General features: G+C 31.1%; 1 protein-coding gene across 1 annotated transcript in view; it reads right to left on the reverse strand.

The window, feature by feature from the left end:
• Nucleotides 1–13,048, reverse strand: part of LOC125050116 — a 152,698-nt gene that overhangs the window by 5,608 nt on the left and 134,042 nt on the right. Inside the window, exons 11-13 of the mRNA XM_047649729.1 lie at nucleotides 12,527–12,664; nucleotides 6,916–7,089; nucleotides 5,679–5,976 (exon numbers count right to left, since the gene is read on the reverse strand). Coding sequence (XP_047505685.1) covers nucleotides 5,679–5,976; nucleotides 6,916–7,089; nucleotides 12,527–12,664 — 610 coding nt within the window. The remainder of the gene's footprint in view (nucleotides 1–5,678; nucleotides 5,977–6,915; nucleotides 7,090–12,526; nucleotides 12,665–13,048) is intronic.

Raw genomic sequence — 13,048 nt, forward strand, 5'->3', positions numbered from 1 at the left:
GACAAATAACATTTTTATCGATTCGAAACATCGGATATGAGTTAGAGAATGTATCAAATAGTTTTTATTAAAAATTTGCTTATTTGCCAGCCATAAATTGCAAAGGTAAAAGGTATTTTTAGCCCAACTGGGATGCGATAGCTTGGCTCAATAAATTTTGGATTCATGTAATATTATGTATAAGGAATAAAAACGTTTTATTTTTCTCTCTGTTTGTTGTAATGTTTTCGTTTCGTTTTTTTTGTATTGATTGTATTTATTTTTAACTCTTTTGTAGTCTTTTACGCACCAAGGATTTTTGGTGTTTGGTGTTTTCTATACTTTAAGTTTATAATATATAGATATAGATAGCGCTTTTAAATTACCAACGTGAATGTCAAATCGGTTCAAAACTGTTAATACTAGTAGTTTATTTGATTTGCCAATATTTCTATAAATTGACAATTATTCAATGGTAAATAATCATAGTGATTCAATAGTCATAACTATCATTAAAAGTATATATATTATATGGCTAAGCAGCAATATTAATTGTTAGGTCATCGACCCTACGAGTTAAAATGAAGTTAAATGAAATCTTTTGTTCCAAATTGCAACTAGTGTTTGCATCAAACAATTCACTAGTTCATTGCGAGTGTTGTCGCTTTGTCGATTACAAACTTATATGAGGGTTCCGAGAACTGCTGTTAGCTGTATGATTGTTTACAGCCGCTGTGGCATACGCATATATACGTATATATAATCGAATATAGCCTTTATGTTCGATTTTCGGCTAGTAAATATTTGGCTTACCGACCCACTACGGCTAATTACCTATTTTTATGAGCGTATCTGACATTTGCTCATACGGTGAAGGAAAACATAGGAGACACCGACACATATTAGACCCAAAAGTTACTATTAGATAATAATTACATATAAAAGAATTAGACAAAAAAAACAAGGTGCAACGGGTGTTCTTTTTATCAAAATGCACTACGTTTTTGACATAGGTACATTTTACTAGTCATACTAGCTAAGTCTCGAATCTCACCCTAATTATTCTATAGGAGGTTAGTCCTTTTAAATGTCGTGCAATGCCTCAAAATTTTCCAGTTAGAGTTTATCAATTCTGCAAAGGCCGGAAACTTGTAAGCTTTCTGGCGGTGTGTCTATGGGCTTCGGTATCATTTGCACACCGTGTGTAGTTTGATCCAACTTAAAAGATAGGATAGCTTACATCTCAATATATACCCGCAATATTATTTTATTGCAAAATATTTGTTTATTATTTGATAGTCACAATTCTAACAGATGGTGCTGTGTTGAAAGTACCAACGTTTCACATAAGGTACAATTTATTAGCATAACCACCAAAAAAGCATGACTGGTGTTTTCCTACCATTTCCCTTGAATAGTTTACTACTATGTAATATAACAAAAACTTTAGCCACAGCAAAGCTTGGCCGAATCTGCTAGTAATATATAAAATTTAGTTGCTTGTTTAGTCGGGACTACTTATTACCTTACCAAAAAAAATTCTAGAGATAAATTTTGGATCACAACCCTCCCGGCATCTAATGTAAACCCGATAAGCAAGTCCCGATATCACAAATCCCCAAAGATAAGTCTAAAGATAACTCGTGAAGTTATCTTTTATTGTTCTCGTTCCCCGAACGCCTGATGACAGCTTACCACGGAACATTGGCTTCGACAAATAACATTTTTATCGATTCGAAACATCGGATATGAGTTAGAGAATGTATCAAATAGTTTTTATTAAAAATTTGCTTATTTGCCAGCCATAAATTGCAAAGGTAAAAGGTATTTTTAGCCCAACTGGGATGCGATAGCTTGGCTCAATAAATTTTGGATTCATGTAATATTATGTATAAGGAATAAAAACGTTTTATTTTTCTCTCTGTTTGTTGTAATGTTTTCGTTTCGTTTTTTTTGTATTGATTGTATTTATTTTTAACTCTTTTGTAGTCTTTTACGCACCAAGGATTTTTGGTGTTTGGTGTTTTCTATACTTTAAGTTTATAATATATAGATATAGATAGCGCTTTTAAATTACCAACGTGAATGTCAAATCGGTTCAAAACTGTTAATACTAGTAGTTTATTTGATTTGCCAATATTTCTATAAATTGACAATTATTCAATGGTAAATAATCATAGTGATTCAATAGTCATAACTATCATTAAAAGTATATATATTATATGGCTAAGCAGCAATATTAATTGTTAGGTCATCGACCCTACGAGTTAAAATGAAGTTAAATGAAATCTTTTGTTCCAAATTGCAACTAGTGTTTGCATCAAACAATTCACTAGTTCATTGCGAGTGTTGTCGCTTTGTCGATTACAAACTTATATGAGGGTTCCGAGAACTGCTGTTAGCTGTATGATTGTTTACAGCCGCTGTGGCATACGCATATATACGTATATATAATCGAATATAGCCTTTATGTTCGATTTTCGGCTAGTAAATATTTGGCTTACCGACCCACTACGGCTAATTACCTATTTTTATGAGCGTATCTGACATTTGCTCATACGGTGAAGGAAAACATAGGAGACACCGACACATATTAGACCCAAAAGTTACTATTAGATAATAATTACATATAAAAGAATTAGACAAAAAAAACAAGGTGCAACGGGTGGTCTTTTCGGTAGGTACTAAGCTACCTATATCTTCCAGCCTAACTTAAAATAGTATAGTAAAAATAATAAGTGCGAAACTTATTTTATAATACATATTAACAAATAATAATACAAAATATGTATGAAAACTTATTGAAAACACAGTCTACACCTATATGATATGGTAGCACGACTATTTTAGTTAAATAGAGTGAGCTGTATTAAGTAGTTTTACTTAAAAAATTGTAATGAACAAAAAAAACGAAATTTATATTTTCGACTCCCACTGTGAATCGACGTTGATATAATACTTTTAATTTTTTTGGTATCGATTGGCCTATTCGAATAAATCATTTATATAAGCGACTTGTTATTATATTTCGTATTAATGATATATAACGGTACATAAATGAATGTAACAGATGAAATCGTATCTATTAGTTATCAGTGTTCTGTCAAACTAAATTGATCAATTGCAGGTTGTTCTCGATCAAACCGAGTTTGTAACAGAACTTGTAGTTTGCGCTTTGTATTTCGAAAATATCCAATATACGACTCGTACAAAATAGAAGTTAGAAACTGGAACTTATTCTGATGTAAAGTTTATATATATATTAGGGGAGACCCAAGTAACGGCGGGTCGAAAGTAACAAATGCTCTCTAGATTCATCCAATGGTCGAACACAGCTTCGCCGCCGTCAGGCGATAGCTGAGAGCGCCCCCCTCACGTACTTAAAGCACTGTTTGGTTGTGTGAGAGGAGACTACGTGGTTTTACAAACCAAAAGTAAGTTTTTCAATATTTTGTTATTTAATGTTTACATAGTCGTAAAAGGATGGTAGTAATCTGAATGTTTGCATATCTATTTTTGATTAGATTGATTGTACATTGTTTAATTTTTTTTTTGTTTAGCACGTTCCGTTTTTAGGTTATATTTCATGTTTCAACAAAAATGAGGAAGGGTACAAAAGTAACATAGTCCTATGGGTACACAAGTAACATGTTACTTTTGTCCCCGTAATGATTTAATTACCTTTACTCCAACAGAATGCCGCGACAACGCATAAGAACAACTACACGAGGAACTACCGACACATAAGTGTATAGAAAAGCGGCGGATACATTTTTTTCTGAAAGGTGGCACGATAGTCAAATGGCTGGTAATGAATGATTGACGGGTTTTTTAAAACGGCACCCGAGCCTCTCTTTGAGATCTCAAAGTTTCAACGAACATAATGTGAGCAAATTTTTTGATAATCTTGCTGAGGTAATGGATAGGTACAAATTTGAGCCAAAAGATATCTGGAATATGGATGAGACAGGGGTCCACTGTCCAAAAACTTAGCAAGATTGTTGCTCAAAAAGGAACTAAACAAGTAGGTGCAGTAACCTCAGCAGAACATGGAAGATTAGTAACTGTTGCTGTTGCGATTAATGCTCAAGGAGGACACATACCTCCTTTTTTCGTATTCCCATTGAAACAATTCCAAGACCACATGATACTTGAGAGTCCTGTTGGTTGTGCCGGAGCTGGCAATGCTAGTGGATGGATGCAGAATGCAGAATTTTTACTTTATATACATAAATACTTGTTGATGAAACATATAATATTGTATTAATTACCAACCTCTTCTTCTTGTTACTTTCGACCCACACCACGTAGGCAGGTCGAAAGTAACAACTGACGTTTTTTTTTTGACTCTCTGTTATTCATATAAAACACACCATAGTAACATAAATTGAGCTGCTAGTGTAAAGAACATAAACTGAATTTATATTTGGTTATATTAATTTAATGACAATATTAAAACCTAGCCACAAATCAAGTGTGAAGTACAAAGTGTTACTTTTGTACCCGGTCTCCCCTACTATAGGTAACTTGATGTACACTTATGAACGTAAAAAAATGTACCTTTAGCCTATAAAGGTTATATTCTAAGTGCGAAGTCGCTTACTTAGACAGCATTTTAACACTAAGGGTCTGTTTCACAATGTATGAATAAAGTACCAAATAGCTATGCAACACATAAATTATTTGTAAGATAAATTGTGCTTTTTGACATTCATCGGACTCATAGCTTATGGTGGACTTTATATGACGAATAGCGCTATCTGACAGTCGTGAAACGCAACAATAGTGTTTATCCTACCAATAAGTAATAAATAGCAAATTTGGAACTTATGTAGAACTTATCCGTACATTGTGAAACATACCCTAAATAAAGAAATCAATTATATTATATGGATCAAGCCTTATAAACCATCGGCTATGATTATCTACAGAGAATTATTGAAAATAAATTCGCTTTTACTATCGTAGCAATTAAGACAATCGATGCATTTTATGATTTTAGTACTTGTTAAGGATAGTAAAGTGAAAAGATTATAAAAGGTTGTTTAAATACTGGTTTTATTACATGAAAGAAACTTACGCGCGAGTGTCTGAAACCTAAGCCTAATCTAACTTGCGTTCGGTTCTGTACATCGAGAGCAAACAACGTATATGGTGAGATAACGTTGAGGTATTTGCTGCGGCTAATAAATGGACTACCCAGTCAGCTATTAGATAGTTTAACGTCAACCAACATAAAAATGAAGATGAAAAACTACTTTTATATGCATCTTTCGCGTTCTTAAACAAGCTATGGTTACATATTTGCTACCGCAGCTAATAAATGGATAACCAGTCAGTTATTAGATAACGTTAACCAACATAAATAGTAAGGTGAAAAGCTACTTTTATATGCATTTGACGCGTTCCTCGACATTTATAAAAAGCACAGCGGTTTTCTAATGTAACATATTATGATTTTAATATATTATTCTGTACAATATATAAGTAAAAAAAAACAAAAAGTACATCTTTACATATTATAAAACATAGTCAAAACCTTTGGATATATAAGATTAAGTAATAGAAAGATTGAATATAGAATTTTTTTTTGCATAATAATTGGCTTATGAAAAGTCAGAAAAAATTTTCCCGTCATCTGGACGCTTAAGATCTTAAAACTACTCCTAGAACAAAGTTGTACAAAAACAAGAACTTACCATCTGAACTCAAAGCAGTTTCGGCTTGAAATAAACTCTCTCTGGTCTGACAGGCAGACTCCTTTGTATCCGGTGCACCGACCGACACATCTCTTATCTCTCTTTTCCTCTCCTCTTCCCTCATCTTTGACTCCTCCCTTTTCCTCAGCGACTCCTCCCTTCTGCTGATGTCACTCCGTCTCTTTCCGTTGCGTTCTATTTTTACTTCTTCCGTCTCCGTTTCTACATCTCGTCTCCAAGGTTCGTCTTCCATGTCGAGGTGGGTTTCTTGGATGAAGTCGGAGTCGATGCTGGTTGGCTGTGAATTTATTAATTCTTCAGATAAAAATGTCATTGTATTAGAGTTAAATAGTACAAATGTTTTAGAATAATATACTTAAACTTATAGAGCAGTGTTGGCCTAGTGGCTTCAGCGTGCGACTCTCATACCTGAGGTCGTAGGTTCGATCCCCGGCTGTGCACCAATGGAATTTCTTTCTATGTGCGCATTTAACATTTGCTCGAACGGTGCAGGAAAACATCGTGAGGAAACCGACATGTCTTAGACCCAAAAAGTCGACGGCATGTGTCAGGCACTGGAGGCTGATCACCTACTTGCCTATTAGATTTAAAAATGATCATGAAACAGATTCAGAAACCTGAGGCCAAGACCTAAAGAGGTTGTAGCGCCACTGATTTATTTATTTTACTTAAACTTATACGGTCCCAAAATTGAGGACAGCATTTGGTAGACAATTTATTACTTTACTTGGCGCCACTCACATAAACCAAACACCGGTCCTATCAATTCCAAGTGTAAATTTTCCTGTGGCATTATATAAGATTCCTTTTTATTAGGTTTAGATAACAGTAAGGCGGAGGCCTCGTATCAACAAGAGAGGGAGGGAGGGACGATGCCTTATTAATATTTATAATGTTGGTTATTGTAATGCAATTGAAAAAAAAATGCGATTTTTCCAAAAAAAACTTAAGACTTCTGAAATCGTATGATAATTAATACTAGTATAATTACTTTGTACTTTTGAAACTTGTATCAAGTTTCCATTTACTCTAAACATCTATTGTTGAGTTTGTTTAGAAACAGAAACTCGAACAGAAAAAGTCTATTGTTATTAAATTTAAAGACTACAACTAAAATATACATTCTCGGCAACAAATTATTACCAATTATTCGGTTACGAATTATAAAGTATGACACTTATGAATGTACAGTAATAATAATTTTGTTTATGCTTACTCTAATCTTCTGTTGTGAGAATTTTCTCTGTTGCTTGAACATTTCGTTGGTGTGATTCTCTCTCTCCAGGCTGGCCCTGGGTTCACTATCCCGCTGAAGACGTTTAGCATCGAGGGTTAAGCGACTGGTTACCAGGCTATCCAGCCGGTCTTCACAGGATTGGCGGATGTGTTCCTAAAAAAGTAATTTAGATAACTGCTAATAATAAGAAAATTGCTATACATAACTTAGTTTAAATTTATTTTTGTTATTTTTCAGGGAGCATTTTTGGACTTTGACCGTCAAAAAATAATGATTTAGTCTTGTTTTTTAAGAATTTTACTTTCAATAGACTAGATCTGGCTGTAAGAGTGTACAATTTTGATTAGTAATAAAGTCATTATTAATCTGTCTATTGTCAAAAAGATTGATACTACCTAGTAGTAGTAGTAGTAGAAGTTAGTCTTCACAATTTACGATAATTTATTTGACCTATCCGCTGCACTGCTTAATTTGTAAGTAATTCTTTGTGCCTATTTTAGTATAGTAGTTTTATTCTAGGAGTAAATTGTCTTCACATATAATTATTTTATTAATGTATACAAAGTATTGTAAAACCTATTTTAAAAGAGTAAGTGTGGAAGTTTCTTTGGAAGGGGAAACTAGAATCATCTTTATATTTTATTTAACGTTTAAAATTTTAGGTGGTCTAATTGGAATAAATGATTTGACTTGATTTATTAACGACATACTGGGTCGGTAATGTTATGGCCTAATTGCGCATCCTATTTATTACTAACAAGCCGACGAACCTCGTTACACCTAACAGTCAACAAATGAGCAGATATTAAATATAACATAAATTATTTTCATTACTAATACGTCATGACACATGATATCAAGCAATAACAAATAAAGCAGATGGTTTCCCGACCGGTACATTTTTTTAAATCAATACCGACTCCAGGCGAAGACTCCAAAAACACAACAATCATAAAAAATCCAGCCGTTCTCGAGTTAAAATGGGTTAACTAACGAGATTTTGTTTTATATATTAGGTTCTTACATATGAAATTGTGTGTGTGTATCAAATGTATGCACCATTGCTATCTATGCACGTTTGCCATCTTACAAGTAGTTCATTGATCACTTTACTAAAATTCGGAATCAATAAAATCTATGAAGGCGGTTTCGACTGCCGCATCGATCTCGTACTCGTAAGCAACGAGATCTCATGTTTTCCATTTTATAAAACATAAAATGCAAAGAAAAAAAGTAAAACGGGAAGTTGAAATGAATCATGGTTTTCGAAAAACAAATGCACGAGTATAGCTGTAAAAAATTGAATTTGGAATTCCTAACCAACGAGGAGATGTTTGATGTCAAAGTGGCCAGTACGAAAAAACTTCAATTTTAAGGACCTAATGTAATTCGTACAGGTTTTTTTTAGTTAGCTTAGAGCTTGCCAGTTGAATAGTCTTTGGACCGTCTAAATGGCACTTTATCATTACCGTAACACTAATAGATATTTCCTTGTTGATTTAAAACAAGCCAGTTACAATATAAATATTTGTAAGGTTTATGCAAAATAGAATATAACAAATTGGTCTCAAGGGGTAAAGTTTTGCGTTTGTAATGTAAAGCAAGTTGCAAATTAGTTTCTATCACAATAGACTGTTACGAACTTGACAGTTTTAGTTGGTAAAATAACTTTTATGAAATTACCAGCCATTGACCGTGGTTTCGTTTGCATAAGAAAAAAAATTAACAAAAACTAATGAAGTTTTCAGTTTTAGAAAGAAAGAAAAAACGTTTATTTGATTTTATAAAGAAAATACAAACACAATCATTTTACATACATTTCGACTTAAAGGCCTTCATGAGATGAGGCCTTAAAGGCCGGCAACGCACTTGCAAAGTTCCTGGTGTCCATGGGCGGTGGTAAGCACTTTAAGTTTAAGATGACTGCTAGTTTGCCTCCCGCCCATAAAATATATTCTCGTTTGTTTATTCACTTATAATACCACAAGAGCTTCAAAATTATTCGGGAAATGCCCGATAATTTTGAAGCTCGTGTGGTATTCGGGGGATTATTTTTCCGACCCAAATGTCGGCCAATAGAATTGCACCATGAGACGAAATGTACAGTTAACAAATAAGAATTTCATAATGAATAAAACAACTACTTAATAACTTTTCTTGAAGCAACGACCAGAGAAAATTTTCACAAAAAATTATCAGTATAATACCATGTAGGTTGTACCACGTGACGTCGAATGGTGCAATTCTATTGGCCGATATTTGGGTCGGAAAAATAATCCCAATTATTCTTCAAATAATAGTGACAAAAGAGACACTGTATATTTATATTTAAATGGAAATTGGATTAAAAGTAGTTATAGTTCTATAAATGAATATATAATTAATATATTCTATAATAATATATGTTATGCCTTGCGAGTGCGAAAGTTCTCACTGACCAGAATTGCTAAAAGCTCTCGAAACGATTTATAAATAATGCAATAAATTCGCCGTTGAAGATGCTGTTTTATTTAAAACCGTTGCGGCTTTTATTTCCTTATACATTAGTTATTTCGAAATAAAAGATTTTTTTAATATTACTAGATGACCCCGTGAACTTTGTTTCACCAACATATATTTGTGTCAAAACTTGTGAAACAGACCAAAGAGATCAGACCTCATACAGCATACTACATTCTAATACTATGAAACACATATTTCTGAAAGCATCTACAATAACATTTTTTATATAATAACAAATTTCCCAACTAAGAATAGTTTTTTTTGGAAAATTCAATTGTCGTTTTTAGTATGTTTCTTTAATTGTTATTTACGTTTCCGTTTAAACCTTCCCTGATCTTCCACAAATATTTCAAGATCACAATTAGCCAAATCGGTCGAGCCGTTCTCGAGTTTTAGCGAGACTAACGAACATCAATTCACTTTTATATATATAGATACATATTTTGAAAATCTACAAAGGGAAAACTATTTATCACGTAAATATGAATAAGTTTTCACTCTAAGTTATAAATTTATTTAATTTAACACTTTATTGATAATTCACAGCTTCAATCCATAAGGTAATTTACAATTTTTAATTACAAAAAACTAATAAAGGAATGTGCAAGGTGTATAGATGTATGTGCGTGTTTTTAGGTGGTCTTAATAGTCTAGTCGACAAGTTGAAATTGGAACAAAATAGAGATACTACTCTTAAAATTATGTGCGATAGCTCATTGGAACCGGAATGACGCCTAGAAAAATGTGCTAAAAGCGTGTATTAGCACATAAAAAATTGCAAAAGTTATAGACAATTAAAGATGAAAAGAAAATGGCATTTAGTTTTTTGCCAATATTTAATAAACTATTAATATTTAAGAAATTTCAAATAAAGATTCTGAAAGAAGAGGAAATTTCCAATAAAAAACTCCTAACTCCCGGAACTCTATCTCCATTATTTATAATTTTAATTTAACGCTGAAAATAGGTCTGCGGGTGACATTTTTAGGATTCGCGCGTGGCGTCAAAAGCGACTGCGGCACATTAATTAATTTATTTAAGGTATTGAATTTTTTTTTTAAATTTGAAAAAATTATGGTGTGTTCTGAACACTATAATTAATTTATTCCCGTTGAAAATTTTACTTAAAGTTAATTTTTCAACAAGTTAAATAATTGTTAACAAACGAAATTTTCTCGAACGACCGTCTTAATTGTAAGTGAAAAAAAATGTTTAAATAATGGTCGTAAAAATATTTCGCTTCGTAGAGCCTTTCTTACATACATACTTAACAAGATCGTGCCATAAAAGTTAAAAAAATATTTATACTTTGTTTATAACATTTTTTTACTTAAACAAAAACTTAAAAATCCATGTAATGTTATTAAAAAAAATTTTTTTTTTCTAAATCATCCTATAATCGTTTTTTTATTAATACAAGATATTTATTGATTTGCAAAAAAAAAATTCCCGCCATTTGTTGATAAATTTTTTTTTAACAAATTGAATAAATCAATATTTTTTTTAAAAATTTTAACACAACTTTATTACATTAAAAATTATTCCTTAATAACAATTTTTAATTGTTTATAATAGTTTTTTTTAATTTTCTATTGTTTAAATAATTAGTTAAAAATTTTTTTTTTTTTTTAAAGTCATAATTGACAATCCTCTATAAAGTAACAGAATTTTTTTTTTTAATCAACAATTCTATTGTTTATTAACTTACCAAGTTGTTATAAACAAATATTCAACTTTTTTTATTTTTTTTCTAAAACTTCTAAAATTAACAAAAACAACCATATATAACAAAGTATAGAAATTTTTTTTTTTAATTTTAAAGAAAAGTAATATTCATGATAATCAAAAAATTTACAAAAAAAATTAGGATTTTTTTTTTTGCAAATCAATAAATATCTTGTATTAATAAAAAAACGATTATATGATGATTTAGAAAAAACAATTTTTTTTTAACAACATTACATGGATTTTTAAGTTTTTGTTTAAGTAAAAAAAATGTTATATACAAAGTATAAATATTTTTTTAACTTTTATGGCACGATCTTGTTAAGTATGTATGTAAGAAAGGCTCTACGAAGCGAAATATTTTTACGAGCATTATTTAAACATTTTTTTTCACTTACAATTAAGACGGTCGTTCGAGAAAATTTCGTTTGTTAACAATTATTTAACTTGTTGAAAAATTAACTTTAAGTAAAATTTTCAACGGGAATAAATTAATTATAGTGTTCAGAACACACCATAATTTTTTCAAATTTAAAAAAAAATATTCAATACCTTAAATAAATTAATTAATGTGCCGCAGTCGCTTTTGACGCCACGCGCGAATCCTAAAAATGTCACCCGCAGACCTATTTTCAGCGTTAAATTAAAATTATAAATAATGGAGATAGAGTTCCGGGAGTTGAGAGTTTTTTATTGGAAATTTCCTCTTCTTTCAAAATCTTTATTTGAAATTTCTTAAATATTAATAGTTTATTAAATATTGGCAAAAAACTAAATGCCATTTTTTTTTCATCTTTAATTGTCTATAACTTTTGCAATTTTTTATGTGCTAATACACGCTTTTAGCACATTTTTCTAGGCGTCATTCCGGTTCCAATGAGCTATCGCACATAATTTTAAGAGCAGTATCTCTATTTTGTTCCATTTTCAACTTGTCGACTAGACTATAAAAAGCCATTAGTTTAGGGTCATAAACGGCATAACCATATTTTTATAATTTATCTATTATAGAACTGGTTTCAAAATAAATATTTTTTTCGTAAATCTATTTCAAACAATATAAAATTAAAGTTAAAATATTATATATGCACGAAATAACAGATTAATTATTATATAATTAAATACAAATCGACTACACTGGCTTCATTTAGTTAAGTTTAATAAAGCTTACTAAAATAATATTCCATAGGATTTTCTACAATTTAATACATTTAAGTTATTAAGTAAAGTGGATTGGCGTCACTGAATCAGAAACTAAAGCCATTCCGAATTCATTTTTAAACGAATAAAATATTTTATTATTTTTTTACCAATGTAAAAATTGATATTAATATCAGCCAGCTGTTTTAAGAACGATTTTTACCTTGATAATCTTGTGGTCCTCATACAGCTTCCGGATACACTTGAACAGGAACACAAACGTCATTCCAGAGAGGATGAGAGAAAATATGATGAGAATCACCAAGATGTGTGTCTGCTTTATCGTTGACTCTGCTTCCATCTAAACATAATTAATTATTACTAATTCGATTTGGAAATAAACACACATCAAATCAAAATGTTATTAAATCATTTACGTAATACAATTTCAACTTTTTTTTATGTGACAGCAATGATAAAATATCCTTTTCCAATTATGTACTCTTATAAATGGTATTTGTATTCTATTTGTATAAAACTTTTGTGCTATCCACTATATAAGTGTTAAAACATTTTGTGTTTGTTTCTATGGTATGAATACAATTTTGTTGTCCAAAAAACAAACTATGTCTAATAATAGGTTTCTTTTTTCAAGTCTAGTATGAATCATATATTTTCATACGAAATGCCTCTATACACAAAAGTCAAAATCATTTATTCATATAGGTAATACAATGTACACAAA

The sequence above is a fragment of the Pieris napi genome, chromosome 6 (assembly GCF_905475465.1).
Source record: "Pieris napi chromosome 6, ilPieNapi1.2, whole genome shotgun sequence".
Taxonomy (NCBI): Eukaryota; Metazoa; Arthropoda; class Insecta; order Lepidoptera; family Pieridae; genus Pieris; species Pieris napi.